This window comes from Ranitomeya variabilis, chromosome 2 (assembly GCF_051348905.1).
Source record: "Ranitomeya variabilis isolate aRanVar5 chromosome 2, aRanVar5.hap1, whole genome shotgun sequence".
NCBI lineage: Eukaryota > Metazoa > Chordata > Amphibia > Anura > Dendrobatidae > Ranitomeya > Ranitomeya variabilis.
The window spans coordinates 1,110,801,528-1,110,825,815 of NC_135233.1; the positions used below are offsets into that span (position 1 = coordinate 1,110,801,528).

At 55.1% G+C, this 24,288-nt stretch overlaps 1 protein-coding gene across 2 annotated transcripts in view; it reads left to right on the top strand.

The window, feature by feature from the left end:
- Positions 1-24,288, top strand: part of IFT172 (intraflagellar transport 172) — a 76,387-nt gene that overhangs the window by 7,004 nt on the left and 45,095 nt on the right. The window contains exons 2-21 of one of the 2 annotated variants that reach the window (XM_077291975.1): positions 7,576-7,719; positions 7,928-8,040; positions 9,551-9,590; positions 9,660-9,725; positions 9,821-9,900; positions 9,985-10,072; positions 12,153-12,367; positions 12,438-12,561; positions 13,646-13,741; positions 13,827-13,988; positions 14,669-14,722; positions 17,429-17,532; positions 17,607-17,692; positions 17,981-18,093; positions 18,497-18,664; positions 18,815-18,951; positions 19,081-19,188; positions 20,671-20,755; positions 21,450-21,542; positions 21,681-21,758. In XM_077291975.1, the coding sequence (XP_077148090.1) occupies positions 7,576-7,719; positions 7,928-8,040; positions 9,551-9,590; positions 9,660-9,725; positions 9,821-9,900; positions 9,985-10,072; positions 12,153-12,367; positions 12,438-12,561; positions 13,646-13,741; positions 13,827-13,988; positions 14,669-14,722; positions 17,429-17,532; positions 17,607-17,692; positions 17,981-18,093; positions 18,497-18,664; positions 18,815-18,951; positions 19,081-19,188; positions 20,671-20,755; positions 21,450-21,542; positions 21,681-21,758 (2,154 nt within the window). Of the gene's footprint in view, positions 1-7,575; positions 7,720-7,927; positions 8,041-9,550; positions 9,591-9,659; positions 9,726-9,820; positions 9,901-9,984; positions 10,073-12,152; positions 12,368-12,437; positions 12,562-13,645; positions 13,742-13,826; positions 13,989-14,668; positions 14,723-17,428; positions 17,533-17,606; positions 17,693-17,980; positions 18,094-18,496; positions 18,665-18,814; positions 18,952-19,080; positions 19,189-20,670; positions 20,756-21,449; positions 21,543-21,680; positions 21,759-24,288 lie in introns of those variants that run through there. The other variant, XM_077291974.1, reaches the window with a different exon arrangement.

The window sequence follows — 24,288 nt, forward strand, 5'->3', positions numbered from 1 at the left end:
CATCTGCCCCCCCTCCCCCTGTATACCGGGTACATCTGCCCCTCCTCCCCCTGTATACTGGGTACATCTGCCCCTCCTCCCCCTGTATACTGGGTACATCTGCCCCCCCTCCCCCTGTATACTGGGTACATCTGCCCCTCCTCCCCCTGTATACTGGGTACATCTGCCCCTCCTCCCCCCTGTATACCGGGTACATCTGCCCCTCCTCCCCCCTGTATACTGGGTACATCTGCCCCTCCTCCCCCTGTATACTGGGTACATCTGCCCCTCCTCCCCCTGTATACTGGGTACATCTGCCCCTCCTCCCCCTGTATACTGGGTACATCTGCCCCTCCCCCTCCTGTTTACTGGGTACATCTGCCCCTCCTCCCCCCTGTATACTGGGTACATCTGCCCCCCTACCCCTGTATACTGGGTACATCTGCCTCTCCTCCCCCTATATACTGTGTACATCTGCCCCCCCTCCCCCCTGTATACTGGGTACATCTGCTTCTCCTCCCCCTGTATACTGGATACATCTGCCCCTCCTCCCCCTGTATACTGGGTACATCTGCCCCTCCTCCCCCTGTATACTGGGTACATCTGCCCCTCCTCCCCCTGTATACTGGGTACATCTGCCCCTCCTCCCCCTGTATACTGGGTACATCTGCCCCTCCCCCTCCTGTTTACTGGGTACATCTGCCCCTCCTCCCCCCTGTATACTGGGTACATCTGCCCCCCTACCCCTGTATACTGGGTACATCTGCCTCTCCTCCCCCTGTATACTGTGTACATCTGCCCCCCCTCCCCCCTGTATACTGGGTACATCTGCCCCTCCTCCCCCTGTATACTGGATACATCTGCCCCTCCTCCCCCTGTATACTGGGTACATCTGCCCCTCCTCCCCCTGTATACCGGGTACATCTGCCCCCCTCCCCCTGTATACCGGGTACATCTGCCCCTCCTCCCCCCTGTATACTGGGTACATCTGCCCCTCCTCCCCCTGTATACTGGGTACATCTGCCCCCCCTCCCCCCTGTATACTGGGTACATCTGCATCTCCTCCCCCTGTATACTGGGTACATCTGCCCCCCCTCCCCCCTGTATGCTGGGTACATCTGCCCCTCCTCCCCCCTGTATACTGGATACATCTGCCCCTCCTCCCCCTGTATACTGGGTACATCTGCCCCTCCTCCCCCTGTATACTGGGTATATCTGCCCCTTCTCCCCCTGTATACTGGGTACATATTCCCCTCCTCCCCCTTTATACTGTGTGTCATGAATCCTCACCGCTGCCACCAATATGTCACGATTTACACCGTGACCGTCACCCCTTTTTCACGCATCGGGGTGACTTTAGGCCAACAGACGGTTATCACCTGTGCAGGGGGCTTATCTTAGTTATCCCTCCACTGCTACAATGTGATGAAACTTGGAAGCTCCTGCTTACAGTGATGAATAGATGCGCCGATGGACTTTAGCAATATGTACTCATTATTTTCCTAGCCTAAATCGTTAGCCCAATATCTTGCAATATTAGGACAAAGGACCTCATGTTTTACAAGGGAGATCCAACCAGTTTAAGCTGGTACAACTGTCTATGCATCTATACCGATCGTAAAAATTCCTTTAGAAGGGGCATGAGGGATTTGGGAGCTGAAAGTCAGGAATGCAGCAAGAAGCCATAAAAGCTCTTCTACACACACATTCAGAAACACACGGAAGGGGGGGGGGGCTTTAGCCCGCAGCTTTTGAGACCATGGTCAGAAGTGCAAAAATCCCTCAGCTATGGTTTTTACATTATCGGACATACATTTTCCTCACACCTCCCCCTTTTGGTCTGCGCTAGGGAGGCAGAACCCCACAGTATGCCTCCATGCGCAGTAGGTTCACCCTGGCTGGACAGTCCATCTGCATTCCCATGCCCCCTGCCCATTTTGTGTTCAATGGTGAAGTCAAACTGCTGAAGGGCATGACCGTGGACTCGTACAGTCCAAAGGGTGTGATAAAGGCGGACTTCTCCTGCGCCTCGGGGCTCAGGGGAATCTGCCAGTATCCTCGACTCAGATCCATTATTGTCAGGTATTTTGCGCCAGCTAACTTCTCAAGCAGCTCCTCGATGCGCGGCATTGGGTGCGCGTCAGAGGCTGTGATGGCGTTGAGCCCCCTGTATTCCACGCAGAACTGGGTGGTCCGATCCTTCTTTGGCACGAGAACTACAGGTGAGGCCCACGCTCTCTTTGACCGTTGAATCACCCCCAGCTGTAACATCTCATAGATCTCCTGGCGCATAACCTGCTGCACCTCGTCGGAGATCCGATAGGGTGTTCGCCGTAGTGGGTCATGGTTCCCGGTGTCCACCTCGTGGACCGCTAACTCATTCCTTCCAGGTCGGTTGGAAAACATGGCCCGGAAGGGTTCCAGCGTGGTCCGCAACTGCGACTGCTGTGGTCCGGTTAACAAGGCGCTTACCTCCACGTCCTCGATGGACCCACCGGCCTTAGCTTGGGCCAGCATGTCCAGGAGGGGGTCTTCCTCCTCGTCTTCGGGCAGGCTGCAGACAAGTAGGACGTAGGCTTCATGTTCATGATGAGCCTTCATCATATTGACATGAAAGGCCTTTCGCCTACCCCGAGTGTGGTCAAGTGTGACCACATAGGTGACCGGGTTGAGCTGTTGGTGGACGACGTACGGACCTTCCCAGGCTGCCTGAAGCTTATCCATTGGTACGGGGACCAGCACCCACACCTTTTGACCCACGTGGTAGGTCCGCTCCCGGGCGTTCTGTTGTACCAGTGCTTCTGATCAGCCTGAGCCTGCGTCAGGTTCTCATGCACCAACTGCGTCAAGGTCTGCATTTTGTCACGGAAGCGCATGACATACTCCACTATGGACACTTCAGAAGGGTTCGGCTCCTCATCCCAGGATTCCCTTACCAACCCAAGGGGTCCCCGGACTCACCCGCTGTACAGGATCTTGAAGGGGGAGAACCCCGTCGAGGCCTGCGGAACCTCTCGGTAAGCGAATAGCCGGTGTGGGATTTACCGCTCACAGTCGCGTCCTTGAGTCTCAACCAGCATGCGTAGCATCTGTTTGAGGGTACCGTTGAAGCGATCACACAAGCCATTGGTCTCTGGTTGATACGCACTCGATACCAGATGCTTCACCTGCACTCTTACAGAGAGTCTCCATTAGGCGAGACATGAATTAGGTCCCTTGATCGGTAAACATCTCCCTGGGAAATCCTACCCGTGAAAAGATGGCCAACAGTGCATCCGCCACCTTATCTGCCCTAGTTGAGGACAGAGCCACTGCCTCTGGGTACCGGACAGCGTAGTCTACCACCGTGAGGACGTATTGCTTTCCAGAGCTGCTGGTGACGGCCAGTGGGCCCACAATGTCCACCGCGATCCTCTGGAAAGGCTCCTCTATCACTGGCAAAGGGATCAGGGTAGTCTTAAGAGCAGGCCCCGCCTTCCCCACTCTTTGGCAGGTGATACAGGAATGGCAGTAGTTTGACACATCTGTCCCCATCTTGGGCCAATAGAAGTGTTGAGACAGCCGGACCTTAGTTTTGCTGATCCCCAAGTGTCCAGCGAGCGACATCTCATGGGCAATCCGCAACAACTCACTCCTGAATTGGTACGGGATGACCAGCTGTCTTTCCCTCAACCATTCCTTTTTCGATTTTCCAGGTACTGTCTCCCAGTACAACCTCCCTCATTCCCAGAACACCCTCTCCTTATCAGTCATGGAGATGGGCGTCTCAGCGAGGTGTCTCAAATTCTCTAAGCTCGCATCTGTGTGCTGAGCGGCCTGAAACTCCGGGCTAGGGGAAGCCAGAAGTCATGTCAGGGTCCCTTCCCCACGGGAACCCTCTAGGACCTGCTCCGGATCCATCTCTGGTTCAGTCACTCCTGTGACTGAGGAGGGTCCAGAAGGCAGAACGTTATCTGCGTTCTGGGCACTCTGACTGCGGGTGACAGCAGCTACGTAGGTTGTCTCCCCAGGGATTTCCACAGACCCATCAGCCGGCGCTGCTATGGGTTCTACCTCCCCATCCACCCCCATTATCTCAGGAGCAGTGCTACTTATGGGGCAGTTACCTTCCTCTGTGGAACTGGTCAGTTGCATGGCAACCTTCCTCACGGTTCTCCCCATTTCCCATAGCACCATTGCTTGCTCCTGTTAGGGGTTCTTCAGCCATCCCACCCTGCGGAGTGACGTGGCTGAGCACTCCTGCACCTGTGAACACATCATTCTTCGGCACAAATGGAAATGCAGGTAACACATGCACATTTTCATCAGCAGCATTATCTATATTACCCTCGGTATTTTCAGAGAAATGATTACCAGGTACATCATTAAGTTTTAAAATATTGTCAGGTAACACATGCAATTTCCCGTTGCTATCATCCGCATTCGATCGGGGAGGGGAGTCAGGGACGTAGTATGCAACTATCCTCCCCAAATCAGTCCCCAATTAAACATCAGTGGGCAAGTTATCGGACAGCCCCACTTCCTTCACCCCGCTCCCGGAACCCCAATCTATATGCACCCGGGCCATTGGCAAGGGACAGCGGATGCCCCAATCTCGGTGACAGTCAGGGTTTTCCCCAGAATGATTTCTTCAGGGGCCGCCAGTTCTGGTCGGATGAGAGTTCGTTCAGCCCCGGTGTCCTTGAGGCCTGTAGCGACATGGCCCCCCAGGGTGACGTGCTGCACGTTGTCATACACCCTCCCAACCACCCCACCCACCAAAAGAACTGCTGCATTACGCCCTGGGGCTTTGGCTGGGGGGTTCTTCTGCTTCTCTGGACAGTGGGTGCTGATGTGACCAGTCCGTTTGCAGAAAAAACACTTAGGGGTCTGCGCGCTGTTGGGCTCACCGCTGGACTGGGACGACCTCGGCCCCTGGAGTCGGGCTAACTCCAGCTGGTACTGCCGGTCCGCTTGCCGCTCGGCTCTCTCCGCCTCGCGCTCAGCTCGGCTTGGGCCTCCTGCTGGTATTGCTGGATCAGCCTCAGACATCCATCACGGTCGTCAGCGGGGAGTTGTTCCAAGGCCGCCTGCAGGTGGGGTTCCAATCCACCCTGGTTGCAAGTAGGGCCAGCATTCAGTGGTTGGTGCTCTGCTGCAGCACCATTTACTCTTGTGCTGGCTTCTGCAGCCACTGGGCTCTGAGACCGGGCTTAGTCTGCTTCAAATTGCACCTGTTCCGTGACCTTGGTTTTGCCATGGGGGTCCAGGCCGTGGTACGTGCATACTCCGAAAAAGTGCCCATCTTCTGCTGGGTGTACCAGGCTTCACCTTTTGTGGCCATCAGTGCCAAATAAAAGATAGGATAGAAAAACGAAGAGAAGGGTAGGGGGTAATCGCAAGTATACACTATTGTCTCAGGACTAGTAAACACTACTAGTAAACTAGTAAACAAGTTCTCCAAAACTTTTATGCGCCAAGTCCTCGCAAGAACTGTGCAAGTTTAGTGAGAGGAATAATTTCTCAAACCCGATCACTAATGCTCTATTATCCCACTGCTGCCACCAATATGTCACGATTCAAAGGGAGGATACCTTTATCATCCCCACCACTCACACCAATTTGTCATGAACCGGGGTGTTTGGTTGCCCCTGGTTCTTTCTGAAGGGGACTTATCTATATCCCACTTCCCAGTTCCGATTTGGAACTTGCAGCTCTCTGGCGTCCCCCTTACCCTCAGATGAGACCAAGTACTGCACCTAGGATAATTAGTCGCCAGAAAGGCTTCCCATCTTTGTACTGGCTAATGGGCACACTGCAGCGAGGGCGATATAACTACTCCCACTCAGGCGGGAACAATAATTATCAATGCCGCCAGTCGCTGCAACTACTCCCAAACGCCCAGGACAAATCCACTGCCACCAGCTCCGATTTCTTAATTATTAATGGGTTCGGAGCCAACCCAGATTAGTAGTGTGATTCACTTCAGAGGACGTGACCCTACAGTATAGAGCAAGGAGAAACAAGCTAGTAATTTTATATTTTACTTCAAAAAAAGGTAGGCAGTGTTTACAGAGGTATGAAAAGATATTATAAAGAAGACAAGTATCGTATATGTACAGTTACAAATAAAATGGTATTAAAGTTGAAAAGAACACTTACATTTTGTTTTGTCATCTTATCTCATGGCTGTCCGTGTGCTGTGGAGGAGGGGACACATCTAGATGCATACCACACATCTGTATAGCAGCTAGACCCAGACAAAATACACATGAAGACTGCTGTTTCACTCACTTATTTTCCAACCTAAAACCAAGGCACTCCCCCTGTGGTGACCTCACTTAGAGGCTGAATCCTCCCCTTTTCTTAGAGTTATGGCACACATTTTTATGCCTAGCTCACTGTACGAACCTCGTATATGAAAGACACAACGATCAGGAGGTGCACCACGTCAGGGCGATTCTTATAAGTGTAAACACAGCGTAGTTACACGACTCGCTTACGGAGAAACCCACTCTTTGCACTTGTTTGGTTTAGCTTCTAGCAATTTCAGAGAGTTATAGATCCCTCGATGGACATCCGGAATATATAATCCTTATATCTCTAGCCCTGATCGGTGCCAATATATGTATAACCTTAAAAGAACAATAGGAGCTCATGCTTTCTATACCAGTTTTAGCCAGTATTAGATGGGAGAGGGGGAATGAGGAGTGTAGGGAGACTGCTTGTAGTTTAAAGCCATAAAAATTCTTGAGGGAGGGGGAAAATGTATAGGATTACACACACAGGCAGAGGGAGAAAGAGTGGCGTAGAATTCCAGCCTTGTGTTGGCAGGCAGAGAAAACTGCAGCTGAGAGCTCTGTATGTGTAAGTGAAGTAATGAGAACTTTTCTATTTCCTGACAGTCAAGCTTCCAGTCGGCTGGCCACTTTCATATTTCTGGACCCATTTTCTCCATAAGTTGCTCAAGCACGTCTTGGACGGCAGCAACGGAGTAGGCAGTCCGACCATCGAGCCAGCGGTTGCAGTGTTGTCGGAATTGACTTCCAAATTCTAATTCTGCATAGCAGACTCCCTGGGGAGAAAATGTCCGGAGGTTGGGGCGATATCTCTCAGGAGTGATGGTAAAATGGGCCAGCAGGGTGTCCTTAATAGTTACATCATCTAGGCAATCCCGAGGTCCAAGCGACCAGACAGCATCCCGAGCCCGACCAGTCAAACTAGTCCACGGGTATTTAGCTCAATCAGCTGTGGGCACCTGGTGCATCAGTCTCAATCTTGCAGATGTTCATCGACTTTGCGGTTGGACTCATTAAACACTGGCACGTCTCTATAACATACATGAGTTCCTGGGTGGAGACCATTATGGGGAAAGGGTCTGGCTCTGGTGGTAGGGGGCTGGATCTCTCAAAACTGATTCCATAGCACAATCTCTTTCCCCACTTGAGGCTCCTGGTCCATTCATCTCCTGAATACCAGGTAGATTTGCCCCCACGTATATCGGATACATCTTCCTGTCAACCTGTATGCTAGATACCTCTGCCCCCCCATACTGTGTGTCCATCCACTTTCGTCTCACTTTCTCCTCCTGAGATCTCACTCTCCCATTACTGCTAGGATGGAGCCGCGAAGGTGACGGCCATGGCCTGGGCTCACAATAACGCCAAGTTTGCGGTGTGCACCGTGGACCGCGTGGTTCTGCTGTATGATGAGCATGGTGAGCGGAGGGACAAGTTCTCCACAAAACCCGCTGATGCCAAGGTGAGAGCAGCACCATGTGCGGACTATGGGAGTTACTGTTGGGGTCAGTGTCAGGTCTGCTCTGGGTGGGTTGTCAGAAAAGCCGGTGTTTGAGGTGGTGGGTTGGGGCAACTGCTGGCATCTCTGGGATGGTGGCTTGGGGCAGCCGCTGGTGCCTTCAGGGTGGTGCGTTGGTGTCTGGGGTCATTATTTCTTTCTTCCCATACAGTACGGGAAGAAGAGTTACATGGTGAAGGGCATGGCCTTCTCCCCAGATGCCACCAAGATTGCGGTCGGACAGACTGACAACATTATATATGTGTACAAGATTGGGGAGGAATGGTGAGCGAACACTGCATTGGACATGTATCCTGCGCTGTGGTGGGTGGCTCTACTCCTCTGCGCCGTGGTAGGCGGCTCTACTCGTCTGTGTTACGGTGGGCGGCTCTACTCCTCTGCGCCGCGGTGGGTGGCTCTGCTCCTCTGCGCCGCGGTGGGTGGCTCTGCTCCTCTGCGCCGCGGTGGGTGGCTCTTCTCCTCTGCGCCGCGGTGGGTGGCTCTGCTCCTCTGCGCCGCGGTGGGTGGCTCTGCTCCTCTGCGCCGCGGTGGGTGGCTCTGCTCCTCTGCGCCGCGGTGGGTGGCTCTGCTCCTCTGCGCCGCGGTGGGTGGCTCTGCTCCTCTGCGCCGCGGTGGGTGGCTCTGCTCCTCTGCGCCGCGGTGGGTGGCTCTGCTCCTCTGCGCCGCGGTGGGTGGCTCTGCTCCTCTGCGCAGCGGTGGGTGGCTCTACTCCTCTGCGCCGTGGTGGGTGGCTTTGCTCCTCTGCATCTCTGTGGGTGGCTCTACTCCTCTGCGGTGAATGGCTCTACTCCTCTGCGCTGCGGTGGGCGGCTCTACTCCTCTGCGCTGCGGTGGGCGGCTCTACTCCTCTGCGCTGCGGTGGGCGGCTCTACTCCTCTGCGCTGCGGTGGGCGGCTCTACTCCTGCGTGCTGTGGTACTCCTCTGCGCTGTGTTGAGTGGCTCTACTCCTCTGCGCTGCGTTGGGCAGCTCTGCTCCTGCGCGCTTTGGTACTTCTCTGCGCTGTGGTGAATGGCTCTACTCCTCTGCGCTGCGGTGGGCGGCATGGCTCCTGCGCACTGTGGTACTCCTCTGCGCTGTGTTTGGTGGCTCTACTCCTCTGCATTGAGGTGAGTGTCTCTACTCCTCTGCGCCACGTTGGGCGGCTCTATTCCTGCGCGCTGTGGTACTCCTCTGCGCTGCGGTGGGCGGCTCTACTCCTCTGAGCTTTGGTGGCCGGCTCTGCCCCTGTGTGCCGTGGGGGGCGGCTCTGCCCCTGTGTGCCACGGTGGGCGGCTCTGCCCCTGTGTGCCACGGTGGGCGGCTTTGCTCCTGTGTGCCGCGGTGTGCGACTCTGCTCCTCTGTGCTGCGTTGGGCGGCTCTGCTCCTCTGCCCCGCGGTGGGCGGCTCTGCTCCTCTGCCCCGCGGTGGCCGGCTCGGCTCCTGTGTGCCGCGGTGGGCGGCTCTGCTCCTCTGCGCTGTCTTCTTTGCTCCTGTGTGCCGTGGTGGGTGGCTCTGCTCCTGCGTGCATGCTGGGCGGCTCTGCTCCTGTGTGCCGCGGTGGACAGCTCTGCTCCTCTGCGCTGTGTGCTCTGCTCCTGCGTGCCATGGTGGGAGGCTCTGCTCCTGTGTGCCGCGGTGGGCAGCTCTGCTCCTTTGTGCCACAGTGGCCGGCTCTGCTCCTCTGCGGTGGCCGGCTCTGCTCCTCTGCGGTGGCCGACTCTGCTCCTCTGCGGTGGCCGGCTCTGCTCCTCTGCGGTGGCCGGCTCTGCTCAGGCTTCTCTTTATCTTGCAGGGGAGACAAGAAGGTGATCTGTAATAAGTTCCTGCAGACGGTAAGTTGCTCCCGGCCAGTGCCCCCTTGGTGCGGAGACCCCCATAACCCCATGTGTCTGGTGTTGTAGAGCGCAGTAACCTGCCTCCTGTGGCCTCTGGAGAACACAATCGTCTTTGGCCTGGCTGAAGGGAAGGTATGGGTGACCTTGTGATGAGGAGGTTGAGAGTTGTAGTCCCTGCCTTGGTGTGTAATTTAACCCTCCGCTCGCTGTGTTCATCTTTCCTGCAGGTCCGTCTGGCAAACACCAAAACGAACAAGTCTTCCACCATCTACGGGACGGAGTCGTACGTGGTGTCGCTGACCTCTAAGTGCGTGATGGCCTGGCGGCGTTTTTTAGGGGTCCTGGCCGGGCTCTCGCTAGCACTCACCTGTCCTGTCTCCTGTCGTTTCAGTGTCTCGGGGAAGGGCATACTGTCCGGCCACGCTGACGGGACCATTGTCCGCTATTTCTTTGATGATGAAGGTTCTGGAGAGTCGCAGGTATGGCGGTGGTCTCACCTGTCTCCTCACAGGATGGCGCTCTGCACTTGTCCTGTGGTGGATAATTCCCAGACATCTACACGTTATATGTCGGGGTCGTAAAACGACAATTACCCTTCCTTCACCAGTCATTCCCAATTAATATGTGTGCAGGGCATCTGGTACCGGATAAGAATAAATCAGACAGGTAGCTGGTTCAAACTTAGTTAATGCCCCGTGCATCCACACATGTCTGCAGCGGTCACACCAACTGGCTTTATTCTAAAATACACAATACTATATTGAGTGTTAGGGGAAGGCGTGCATTAGGCGGGGTTTAAGCTAGCATCCAGTCTTTCTGATTTGTTCTGACGTCTTCTGGTGGATTCCTCCTTTTCTTCACATTCCTTAAGTTTCGTTTCTGAGGAAATGGCTTAACCCTTCGGTCACTAACCTGAAACGAAACTGAACTCTGGCGACCATCTTTAAATACAATTACATATGCATTAGCTAGCAGATAAGAAAAACTTATTGTTTCACAGTATAAGATATAAAAGTACAAAAAGTATATAAGGAATATATTTTCACCTTGACATATATAGTGCGACACTCACCAGCTCCGCTGTGATCACAAGTGATGGATCCCCGACGTCAGAGCAGAGGGAGGATCTGATAAGTAGATTACACACAGCGAGCGTCAAGTAATCAGCGGGAGAAGCATCTGCCCCTACTGATGTGGTCCTGACCCTCAGCTGGTTCTGAGGGGCCGCACGGTCCTCCTTATATCTGCCACGTTATCGGGGGATCCCGCACAGTACTCCTTATATCTGCTACGTTATCGGGGATCCCGCACAGTCCTCGTTATATCCACCACGTTATCGGGGATCTCACACAGTACTCCTTATATTTGCCATGTTATCGGGGGATCCCGCACAGTCCTCCCTATATCCACCACGTTATCAGGGGATTCCGCACAGTCCTCCCTATATCCACCACGTTATTGGGGGATCCCACACCGTCCTCGTTATATCTGCCACGTTATCGGGGATCTCACACAGTCCTCCTTATATCCGCCATGTTATCGGGGATCCCGCACAGTCCTCCTTATATCCGCCACGTTATCGGGGATTCCGCACAGTCCTCCTTATATCTGCCAAGTTATCGGGGATCTCACACAGTCCTCCTTATATCCGCCATGTTATCGGGGATCCCGCACAGTCCTCCTTATATCCGCCACGTTATCGGGGATCCCGCACAGTCCTCCTTATATCCGCCATGTTATCGGGGGATCCCACACAGTCCTCCTTATATCTGCCATGTTATCGGTGGATCTCGCACAGTCCTCCTTATATCTGCCACGTTATCGGGGGATCTCGCACAGTCCTCCTTATATCTGCCACGTTATCGGGGGATCTCGCACAGTCCTCCTTATATCCGCCACGTTATCGGGGGATCTCGCACAGTCCTCCTTATATCTGCCACGTTATCGGGGGATCTCGCACAGTCCTCCTTATATCTGCCACGTTATCGGGGGATCTCGCACAGTCCTCCTTATATCTGCCACGTTATCGGGGGATCTCGCACAGTCCTCCTTATATCCGCCATGTTATCGGGGGATCCCGCACAGTCCTCCTTATATCCGCCATGTTATCGGGGGATCTCACACAGTCCTCCTTATATCTGCCATGTTATCGGGGGATCCCGCACAGTCCTCCTTATATCCACCACGTTATCAGGGGATTCCGCACAGTCCTCGTTATATCTGCCACGTTATCGGGGATCTCACACAGTCCTCCCTTATATCCGCCATGCTATCGGGGATCCCGCACAGTCCTCCTTATATCCGCCACGTTATCGGGGATCTCGCACAGTCCTCCTTATATCCGCCATGTTATCGGGGATCCCACACAGTCCTCCTTATATCCGCCATGTTGTCGGGGGATCCCGCACGGTCCTTATTTCCCAGCTTATCTCCATCTCTGTCCCGTTACTCTCGGGGGCCACTAGCTGAGGGTCGGGGTCTCGAACCTGTGGTGTTGGCTCGGGTTGTATACATGGTGGTCCTGCGATAGATGATTACGGCTGTAACCTGTATTTTCAGGGGAAACTGGCCACCCATCCGTGCCCCCCGTACGCCCTGGCCTGGGCATCAAGCAGCATAGTCGCGGGGGGATGTGATAAGAAGCTGGTGGTTTATGGTCGTGAAGGACAGGTCATCCAGACGTTTGACTACAGCCGGGACCCTAGTGAGCGGGAGCTGAGTGCAGCCGTGGCCAGCCCCAGCAGTCAGTCTGTGGTGGTCGGCAGCCATGACAGGTGGGTGCTATCCCAGCATGTCTCAGCACCTCCCCTGTACTCGCTCCCTCTCTCACTCCTCCATCTACAGACTGCGAGTCCTGAACTGGAGCCCCCGCCGAGGATTATGGGAAGAAGCCCGACCCAAGGACATCGCCAACCTGTACAGCATCACGGCCCTGGCCTGGAAGAGAGATGGCTCCCGACTCTGTGCGGTAACTGCTGCCAAGGGGGCTGTGCGCGGTGACTGCTGCCAGGGGGCTTTGCGCGGTGACTGCTGCCAAGGGGGCTGTGCGTGGTGACTGCTGCCAAGGGGGCTGTGCGTGGTGACTGCTGCCAGGGGGGCTGTGCGCGGTGACTGCTGCCAAGGGGGCTGTGCGCGGTGACTTCTGCCAGGGGGCTGTGCGCGGTGACTGCTGCCAAGGGGGCTGTGCATGGTGACTGCTGCCAAGGGGGCTGTGCGTGGTGACTGCTGCCAAGGGGGCTGTGCGTGGTGACTGCTGCCAGGGGGGGCTGTGCGCGGTGACTGCTGCCAGGGGGGGCTGTGCGCGGTGACTGCTGCCAAGGGGGCTGTGCGCGGTGACTGCTGCCAAGGGGGCTGTGCGCTGTGACTGCTGCCAGGGGGGCTGTGCGCGGTGACTGCTGCCAAGGGGGCTGTGCGCTGTGACTGCTGCCAGGGGGGGCTGTGCGTGGTGACTGCTGCCAGGGGGGGCTGTGCGTGGTGACTGCTGCCAGGGGGGCTGTGCGCGGTGACTGCTGCCAAGGGGGCTGTGCGCGGTGACTGCTGCCAAGGGGGCTGTGCGCGGTGACTGCTGCCAAGGGGGCTGTGCGCGGTGACTGCTGCCAAGGGGGCTGTGCGCGGTGACTGCTGCCAAGGGGGCTGTGTGCGGTGACTGCTGCCAAGGGGGCTGTGCGCGGTGACTGCTGCCAAGGGGGCTGTGCGCGGTGACTGCTGCCAAGGGGGCTGTGCGCGGTGACTGCTGCCAGGGGGCTGTGCGCGGTGACTGCTGCCAGGGGACTGTGTGCGGTGACTTCTGCCAGGGGGGCTGTGCGCTCACTGCAGCCAGGAATCTCTGCGGCTACTGCAACTATCGTGTGGCTGCAGCTGGGTGTCTGATAGCTCCAGTGTGTGTATTTCGACCATGCATGTGTGGCTATGGCGGCAGGTTTAGTGCGATGTTGGGGTGGGTGTGGTGCGAACAAGTGTGTGTGGCTGTGACGGCAGGTTTAGTGCAGTGTGGCAGTACGGTTGTCGCGCTGTTGCGGGATTCGTGTCTCATCCACCGCCATCTTCCTCAGGGCACGCTGTGTGGAGGGGTGGAGCAGTTCGATTGCTGCCTGCGACGTACAATCTACAAGAATAAGTTTGAGATGACGTATGTAGGACCAAGCCAGGTGAGACCCCCACATGCATGCAGCCCCCTGTCTGCGGAGACCCTGCTCCCCGTGGTATGATGTTTTCCCTGTGTCTTGTTCGCAGGTCATTGTGAAGAACCTCTCCTCTGGGACTCGTGTGGTGCTCAAGTCCCATTATGGATACGAGGTGGATGAGGTGAAGATCATGGGGAAGGATCGTTTTCTGGTGGCTCACACGTCTGACACTGTGCTGCTCGGAGACCTGGTCACCAACCGGCTGAGTGAGGTACGACGCTGTACCGCCCAGTGCCTCCTGCTCCATACTGCTGGAGATGTGGGTGAGCTGTGACGCCATACTGCCTCCTGCTCCATACTGCTGGAGATGTGGGTGAGCTGTGACGCCATACTGCCTCCTGCTCCATACTGCTGGAGATGTGGGTGAGGTGTGACGCTGTACTGCCCGCTGCCTCCTGCTCCTTACTGCTGGAGATGTGGGTGAGGTGTGACGCTGTACTGCCCGCTGCCTCCTGCTCCTTACTGCTGGAGATATGGGCTAGGTTTGACGCCATACCGCCCAGTGCATCCTGCTCCTTACTGCTGGAGATATGGGTGAGCTGTGATGCCATACTGCCTCCTGCTCCATACTGCTGGAGATGTAGTTGAGCTGTGACGCCGTACTGCCCGCTGCCTCCTGATCCATTCTGCTGGAGATGTGAGGTGTGACGCTGTACTGCCTTCTGCTCCTTACTGCTGGAGATATGAGTGAGGTGTGACACCGTACTGCCCGCTGCCTCCTGCTCCTTACTGCTGGAGATGTAGGTGAGCTGTGACACCTTACTGCCCGCTGCCTCCTGATCCATACGGCTGCAGATGTAGGTGAGATATGACGCCATACTGCCCGCTGCCTCCTGCTCCATACTGCTGGAGATGTCATTCTGATGCATTTTGTGTCTCTCTTCTCTGCAGGTAGCCTGGCCAGGGTCAGGGGGCAACGAAAAATTCTTCTTTGAAAATGAGAATGTAAGAATCTATTGTACACCCCTGCGTACTACTACTCCAACCGGTGCCCGTACTCGACCCCTGCCTTCCCTGCTGGGTACACTCGCCTCTTTTCAGTGGCGTTGGGTCGGGTACGCTCTCCTTCTCCTTTCTGTGGCGCTGGGTCGGGTACGCTTTCCTCCTTTCTGTGGCGCTGGGTCGGGTACGCTCTCCTCCTTTCTGTGGCGCTTGGTCGGGTACGCTCTTTCTTCCTCCTTTCTGTGGTGCTGGGTCGGGTACGCTCTCCTTTCTGTCGTGCTGGGTCGGGTACGCTCTCCTCCTTTCTGTCGTGCTGGGTCGGGTACGCTCTCCTCCTTTCTGTCGTGCTGGGTCGGGTACGCTCTCCTCCTTTCTGTCGTGCTGGGTCGGGTATGCTCTCCTTTCTGTCGTGCTGGGTCGGGTACGCTCTCCTCCTTTCTGTCGTGCTGGGTCGGGTACGCTCTCCTCCTTTCTGTCGTGCTGGGTCGGGTACGCTCTCCTCCTTTCTGTCGTGCTGGGTCGGGTACGCTCTCCTCCTTTCTGTCGTGCTGGGTCGGGTACGCTCTCCTCCTTTCTGTCGTGCTGGGTCGGGTACGCTCTCCTCCTTTCTGTCGTGCTGGGTCGGGTACGCTCTCCTCCTTTCTGTCGTGCTGGGTCGGGTACGCTCTCCTCCTTTCTGTCGTGCTGGGTCGGGTACGCTCTCCTCCTTTCTGTCGTGCTGGGTCGGGTACGCTCTCCTCCTTTCTGTCGTGCTGGGTCGGGTACGCTCTCCTCCTTTCTGTCGTGCTGGGTCGGGGACGCCCTCCTCCTTTCTGTGGCGCTGGGTCGGGGACGCCCTCCTCCTTTCTGTGGCGCTGGGTCGGGTACGCTCTCCTCCTTTCTGTGGCGCTGGGTCGGGTACGCTCTCCTCCTTTCTGTGGGCTGGGTCGGGTACGCCCTCCTCCTTTCTGTGGCACTGGGTCGGGTACGCTCTCCTTTCTGTGGCGCTGGGTCGGGTACGCTCTCCTCCTTTCTGTGGCGCTGGGGCGGGTACACTCTCCTCCTTTCTGTGGGCTGGGTCGGGTACGTTCTCTTCCTTTCTGTGGGCTGGGTCGGGTACGCTCACGGATCCCAGGGAGGATATTTTTATCATCCCACCGCTGCCACCAATATGTCATGGATCCCAGTGAGGATAACTTTATCATCCCCACCACTCACACCAATTTGTCATGAACCTCGGTTGTTTGGTTGACCCTGGTTTTTCTGAAGGGGATTTATCTATATCTCACTTCCCAGTTCCGGTTTGGAACTTGCAGCTCTCTGGGGTCCCCTTACCCTCAGGTCAGACAGGGTACTGCACCTTGGATAATTAGTCACCAGAAAGGCTACCTTACTTTGTAGTTGCTAATGGGCACACTGCAGCAAAGGCGATATAACTACTCCCACTCAGGCGCGAACAATAATTATCAACGCCGTCCGTCGCTACCAGGTTTCAAAAACGTGCAGGACAAATCTGCTGCCACCAGCTTCGATTTCTTAATAACGGGTCCGGAGCCAACCCACATTAGTAGCATAATTCACTTCAGAGGAGGTGACAGTACGTTATAGAGCAAGGAGAAACTAAGCTAGTAATTTTATATTTTACTCCAAAAAAGGTAGGCAGTGTGTACAAAAGGGTAAAAGATATTATAAAATGAGACGGTTATGTATAAACAGACGATTACAAATAAAAAGGGATTAAAGTTGAAAAAACCACTAAGGCTACGTTCACATTGCGCTAAAGCAGCCTGTTCAACACATGCGTTAAACGGGCTGCGTTAATGCAAGTGCCGACATGCTAGCGCAGATAGAGCTATCAGATGCTCTATCTGCGCTAGAGGTGACGGACCCGGAAATGCTGTAGCCCACGTCCGAGGGTCCGTCACTCAATGATGGCAGATCGCTAGAGCGTGCGCTAGCGATGTGCCCGAAATAGTGCTTAATGGCAGCGTTAACGGACTGCTTAAAAGTAATGTGAACGCAGCCTTACAGTTCTTTCATAAATGGTACGCCATGCGGTGGCTGGGGAGGGACCTTCAGGTCAGATTGCACAGCCTGTCGTAGCTGAATCCCCCGTCAAAAGACCCCCCTTTGTCTGGGCCTCTGAGTTTTATACCTTTGCCCAAAACTAATGGTCTCTCCCCCTGGATGTCCTCTTGGGGTGGGCAGAGCTATGGCTTGCACTCCTCTTTCTTGAGGATATGAAAAACTATCATCCCACATATCCTTGTAGAAAGACGACACAATGATCATGATGCTCCCCACTTCATGGGGGTTCCCTTATTGTAAACACGTGGTAGATATATGACCCGCTTAAACTGCAATCCGTCTCTCGGTCCCTGCGAAGCGCTACGCTCAGAAAACGCACCGGCGTGTAGCCCTGTTGTTGTACATGCCAAATATATAACTTTCATATCTCTGTCACTAATTGGGGTCGCGTTATACCTTACTACTAAGTTTGTACAGGAACAAAAGACCACATGGTACTATGGCTGCCTTTCCCAGCCTAAGGCCATAAACTACTCAGTGCAGGTTGCTGGCACGCTGGTCTCACATTACAGCTATATAACAGGGGGGAGGGAGGGGGGAAAGGTGAAATCGCACAAAGGCACATGCTGGCAGAGGCGTGGGGTCTCGTACGCTCTTCTCTTTGGCGTGGAGTCTCTGATTCTCACCTCTTCTCTGTGGCAGGTCTGCATGATCTTCAATGCTGGGGAGCTGACACTAGTCGAGTATGGAAACAATGAGATATTGGGGACCGTACGTACAGAGTTCATGAACCCCCATCTCATCAGGTGAGGGGTCTGAGTATTTGGGGAGACCACACCAGAGCAGCCCGAATTCTCACCTGACCTCAACTTTATTACAGTGTGCGACTGAATGAGAGGAGACAGCGAGGCATGGAGGACAACAAGAAGCTGGCCTACCTTATAGACATGAAGACCGTAGCTATAGGTACTGACCACATGTCCCGAGTGGGCCTTCAGTGGGCTCCTGCCTGTCCGCGGCCGGCGAGCTGGCCTGCAGGGGGGCACCTTCCTGTCTGCGGCCGCCGAGCTGGCATGCGGGAGTCACCTCCCTGTCTGCGGCCGCCGAGCTGACATGCAGGAGTCACCTGCCTGTCTGCGGCCACCGAGGTGGCCTGCAGGGAGCACCTGCCTGTGTGTATGAGGTGGGATTTGAGTGGTCAGATGATGGTGGTAATAGGTCGTGCTCTAGACTAATATCCCCTTTCCTTCGCAGTGGATCTCCTCTCCGGATATAATTTGGGTCTCGTCACTCATGACACCAAGATCGATTGGTTGGAGCTGAATGAGACCGGCCATAAACTTCTCTTTAGAGATAAGAAGCTTCGGGTGAGCGGAGAGATCCTTCCTCAGGACCCCCCCCCCGATCCCTTCCCACTCCCACTGTGTGGTACTTGTGGTGCCCCGGCCATCTGTGACCTCCCAGCCTGCAGCTTTTACCCTTCCGGGGGCACCTCATCTGGTCGGCTGCCTTGTTGCACCCAGTATGCGGTCCTGTATTACTATCAGCGTCCGTCTTCCCCGTCCCTGGCCCTGTACACATACTCCAGTACTGACGGTTGTGTGGCCGCTGTTCCTTTGGATTTACTTTTATAGATGCAGCCGCTGTACCTCCAGAGCAGAACTCCCTGTGTTCCCTGACTGCTCGCTGGACATTCCCTCACCCCCACTCTTCCCCATGTTGTACTGCTGAGGATGTCTTCTCACCATTGTGCCCCATTTTCTTTTGCAGCTGAACCTCTTTGATGTGTTTAATGGGCAGAAGACGACCATCCTGAATTACTGCTCCTACGTCCAGTGGGTGCCCGGGAGCGACGTGGTGGTGGCACAGAACCGGAGCAATCTGTGCGTCTGGTACAATATAGATTCCCCGGAGAGAGTCACCATGTTCCCCCTGAAGGTAGTAACAAGAGGGTCCTGTACATCGCCAGGCTGCTGTGTTCAGTGCAGGGCGGCTGTAGGACCACTGATCCCAGCCGTCCACTATCAGCAGGTCTGCCTCATCTCCGGGCGCACTGTGGTTAACGTCCTCTGCTTCTCACCTCTACAGGGAGACATAGTGGAACTGGAGCGCAATGAGGGCAAGACAGAAGTCGTTGTCACTGAAGGGGTTAACACCGTGTCCTACACGCTAGATGAGGGACTGATCGAGTTCGGCACGGCCATCGATGACGGAGACTATTACCGGTAGGATCATGATGGTGCCCTGCATGTGTGGGGTGATGGCGGATCTGCTCCTGACGTCAGGGTGTAGTCTCCTCTTCATCCTGTGCGCCCCTCCATGATTTCACCCCTCACCGTCTCTTCTCCCTGCAGAGCGGCAGCTTTCCTTGAAACTTTAGAGATGTCCACAGAGACTGAAGCGATGTGGAAAAGTCTTAGCAAGCTCGCTCTGGAGTCTAGACATCTGCACATAGCCGAGAGGTAAGAGAGTACTGTACAGACGCTGGGGAAGAGGAGGGGAGCGGTGTAAGGTAAGATGGGGTGGCGCAGAGGAGGGGAGGGGTGTGAGGTAAGAAGGGGTGGCACAAGGGAAGAGGAGGGGTGCTGCGCGAGCAAGGTAAGATGGGGTGGCGCGGAGGAAGAGGAGGGGAGCGGCGTGAGGTAAGATGGGGTGGTGCAGAGGAAGAGGAGGGGAGGGGTGTGAGGTAAGATGGGGTGGCGCAGAGGAAGAGGAGGGGTGCTGCGCGAGCAAGGTAAGATGGGGTGGCGCAGAGGAGGGGAGCGGCGCGAGGTAAGGGGTAGCACAGAGGAAGAGGAGGGGAGCGGTGTGAGGTAAGATGGGGTGGCACAAGGGAAGAGGAGGGGTGCTGCATGAGCAAGGTAAGATGGGGAGGTGCAGAAGAAGAGGAGGGGAGCGGCGCGAGGTAAGAAGGGGTAGCTCAGGAAGAGGAGGGGAGCGGCGTGAGGTAAGGGGTGGCACAGAGGAAGAGGAGGGGAGCGGTGTGAGGTAAGATGGGGTGGCGCAGAGGAAGAGGAGGTTAGCGGTGCGAGGTAAAAAGGGGAGGAGCAGAGGAAGAGGGGAGCGGTGTGAGGTAAGATGGGGTGCGGCGCGAGGTTAGATGGGGTGGCGCAGAGGAAGAGGAGGGGAGCGGTGCGAGGTAAGAATAGGTAGCACCGAGGAGTAGGGGAGTGGCGTGAGGTAAGGAGGGGTGGCGCAGAGGAAGAGGAGGGGAGCGGTGCGAGGTAAGAAGAAAGGGTGACACAGGGGAAGAAGAGGGGAGTGAAGCAAGGTAGAAAGAAAGAGTGGCATAGGGGAAGAGGAGGGAAGCGGCGCATGGTAATAGGAAAGGGTGACGCAGGGGAATAGTGGAGCGGCGCGAAGTAAGAAGAAAGGGTGGCGCAAGGGAAGAAGATGGGAATGGAGCAAGGTAAGAAGGGGTGGCGCAGGGGAAGAGGAGGGGAGTGGAGCGAGGTAAGAAGAAAGGGTGACGCAGGGAAGAGGAGAGAAGCGGCTGATGGTAAAAAGAAAGGGTGGTATAGGGGAGCGGCACGAGGTAAGAAGAAAGGGTGGCGCAGGGGAAGAGGAGGGGAGCGGCGAAAGGTAAGAAGGGGTGACGCAGGGGAAGAGGAGGGAAGCGGCGCATGGTAATAAGAAAGGGTGGCACAGGGGAATAGGGGAGTGGCGCGAGGTAAGAAGAAAGGGTGGCGCAAGGGAAGAAGATGGGAATGGAGCAAAGTAAGAAGAAAGGGTGACGCAGGGGAAGAGGAGGGGAGTGGAGCGAGGTAAGAAGAAGAGGTGGGAAGGAGGAGCGGCGCGGTGTGTACAAGAACAGGTTCCACCTGGAGAACGGTAAAGTGTCGATTATTGGCAGTCGTCCATTCCTCTTTCTTTTCGCTGTCGTCTTGTGTGTGGTCATTATCTCCTGACATGACTTTTAATCTGTCTTGTTGTTTTTCTTACAGATGTTTCTCTGCCCTGGGAGATGTCGCCAAAGCCAAATTTTTGCGGCACACGAATGAGATTGCCGATCAGAGCACAGGTGATCTTGTGAGTATCCAGCACATTCTAATAACTGTGCTCTGCCCTGTCCTTCAGAAGAGTGTTGCTGGAGTTGGCGCACATCTGGAGGAGTGAGCGGTGCTGGGGTCGGCGCACATCTCCTGGAGGAGCGAGGGGTGCTGGGGTTGGCGCACATCTCCTGGTGGAGCGAGCGGTGCTGGGGTCAGCGCACATCTCCTGGAGGAGAGAGCACTGCTGGAGTCGGCGCACATCTCCTGAAGTTGCGAGCAGTGCTGGGGTCGGCGCACATCTCCTGGAGGAGCGAGCAGTGCTGGAGTCGGCGCACATCTCCTGAAGTTGTGAGCAGTGCTGGGGTCGGCGCACATCTCCTGGAGGAGCGAGCAGTGCTGGAGTCGGCGCACATCTCCTGAAGTTGCGAGCAGTGCTGGGGTCGGCGCACATCTCCTGGAGGAGCGAGCGGTGCTGGGGTCGGCTCACATCTCCTGGAGGATCGAGTGGTGCTGGGGTCGGCGCACATCTCCTGGTGGAGCGAGCGGTGCTGGGGTCGGCGCACATCTCCTGGAGGAGCGAGCGGTGCTGGGGTCGGCCACATCCCCTGGAGGAGCAAGCGGTGCTGGGGTCGGCACACATCTGGAGTTGCTCTTCTGGAGAGCTGGTGTTCTGCAATTACACACAGGGCATCTTTGTCGCCCCTTCAATTATTTAATTTCTTTACTTCCAGGGTGGTGATGGCTTAAGAAATTACAAGGTCCAAGCCCGACTGGCCATGTTGGAGCAGAACTATAAGCGCGCAGAGACCGTCTACCTAGAACAAGTAAGGGAAGAATAGTGGAATAGAGGTTGAAAAATCATTGTATCCGCATACGGGTGTGATGTGTATGGGGTGGGGTGGTCCGTCTCATATGTATGTGTGTCTCCTGAGCCTGGATTTCCTCTCCTGGTTCCTCCCCAGAACGCGGTGACTGACGCCATCATGATGTACCAGGAGCTGCACATGTGGGATGAGGGCATCGCTGTAGCCGAGGCAAAGGTGAGACCAGTGTGTGATCACAGCACGTGTCCCCTGTGAAGTCATGAGGTTGTGAAGACCCCTGTCTACATTGGGAGCAAAGTGCACGCTCTTCTATGTCTTTTGAACTCGAAATTAATAAGGTTTGTTTTATGTGCGTAGCCTTGTACGGTGTACCCAGGACTTCTGGTTTATTGGCACATGTAGGCACTTTAAATGGGGTCACAGACAAAGGACAAGTTCCCTCTGAACTTTGAGCCAAGAGGAACTTTAGTTGCTTGAACAGAGATGTGAAACTTCCCTCCCACCAGTGTTACTTGTTCACGATGATATATGGGGGTTACAAGTCAAGATGGAGACCACAGTCATAAAATGTAATCTGTTCTCTCACATTCCCCCCCTTTTGTGACCAATTCCGGGTATTTCAGTAAGTATATAGGCGCGTATATAGCACTTTCCTCCCTGCTCCACCTCCGTTCCCTGCCTGAAGACCTATAATTGTATCACAACACTGGATCTCTTCTCTAGGAATGTAATATACGACCAGGGGATCTTTGACGAGGTTTCCCGCACACATGGACTGGATTACTTGGCTATAATACTGACTAGCGCTTTTACGGCTACATATACCAACAAACCATGATAATAATAGTTTCATACATTTGTGTATGATCTCTTAGAGCCCCCCGCTTAGACCCTTGAAGCTCCCAGGATTGTGAGTATACATCCCGCAGTCTCTAGGTGAAGTACTGGTGTCCACGTCTTCTGGCACCTGGTGATGTCTGATGACCTTGTTATCCCCGTGATCATTCATAACCTCATTCAGTGTCCTTGTTGGGGGCAGTGAGAACAGTGGGAGAAGGAGGAGATAAACCACCACTAAATAAATCACATAAAGTAGACATGATAGAAAATAAAAAGGCTGCACTAAATGGCACAGGTTATCATACAAAGTGCCGAGTGCAGGTCACAAGACAACAAACCAGTAAGTAAGGTGATAGATTTCAATCATCGAGCCCATAAGCCATTGGTCATAGTGACTGAACTTAAAAGGAATCAAGAAGTTTGTGCATAAATATCATAAATTCAGTATTAATCCAATCAAAATGACGCATATGAAAAGTAAATTACCGTAATCAAAAGTGCAATGTGCAAACAGGATGAATGGTGCAGTCATAGGAACGGGTAGTGGCAAGAGAGCTGCCTAACCGCTGTGTAAGCACTAGGTAAGAAGTAAATTACTTAGTGAGGTAGATACAAAGCAACCAAAGATTCCTCACTGCCCCAACGCACGTTTCGCTTGGACTTCTTCAGTGAGTGAAATCCCTACAATTGGTGGTAGACGTGCGGGCTGCGTTCCCAGCGGAGACGAAAAGTCTGTTATTGAATGTCCTGGGTCAAGTCTGTTGTAAGCCAGCCGGGGAAAATGGAGGAACTGCTGAAACACTTGGTCCAGTCGCAGAGCCAGCAGGAGCAACGGCAGCAAGAGACCAACAGGCTGTTGATGCTGCAGATACAACAGAGCCAGCAGCAGATACAACAGAGCCAGCAGGAGCAACGGCAGCAGATGCAGCTTCTGGCAACCGCCATCCAGGGCAAGTCGAGTGCCCCAACCCCAGGTTTGGCTGATGACACCCACGTCCAGAATACGGTAAGACGCACATTGCAGAAAATGACCCCCGGGGATGATGTTGAGGCCTTCCTGACGGTGTTTGAGAGGGTCGCTGAGAGGGAAAAACTCCCGCCAGAGCAGTGGGCAGAGGTACTGGCCCCATACCTGACGGGAGAACCCCAGAAGGCGTACTATGATTTGACCTTGCAGGATGCCAAGGAGTATCACAAGTTGAAAGTCGAGATTCTCGCACGTTTGGGGGTGACACTGACTGTCAGGGCACAGCGAGTTCACAGCTGGGCCTATCACCGGGACAAACCGCCTCGCTCTCAAATATTTGATCTGTTGCACCTGGTCCAGAAATGGCTGCAGCCAGAGTCATGTACACCTGCACAGATGGTGGAACGGGTAATGATGGATCGGTTTGTGCATTCCCTCCCGAGGTCCATACAGACTTGGGTTGCCCAGGGTGATCCCCAGAGTGCCGACGAACTGATCGGACTGGTCGAGAGATACCAAGGGATGGAAGGCTCCTTTGGGAGGCAGCCTGTGCCGTACTGGGGGTCCCAGAAAGCTGCCGAGTCCCAAAAAGGGGTGGCGCGTCCAAGGTCACAAAGGGCGGGGGAGGTGGTGCCCAAGGTCCCTACGGGTGATATTATTTGCTGGAAGTGCCACAGGCCAGGACATATAGCTGCCCGTTGTTCCCAGACCACTGAGCAGATGGACTGCAGCATGGGACGCCGTTGTTCATACTATGCGTATCCTGCCTGCAGTGTGAACTCTCCGCCCAACGAGGGACCTCAAGCGTGTCCCGTAAAGGTGAAAGGTCGAGCAGCAACGGCGCTGTTAGACTCAGGGAGCTTAGTGACCCTGGTGAGGGCCACTTTCCCTCTCCACCTGCTCCCGGGAAAGAAGGTCGGCGTGCGGTGCATACATGGT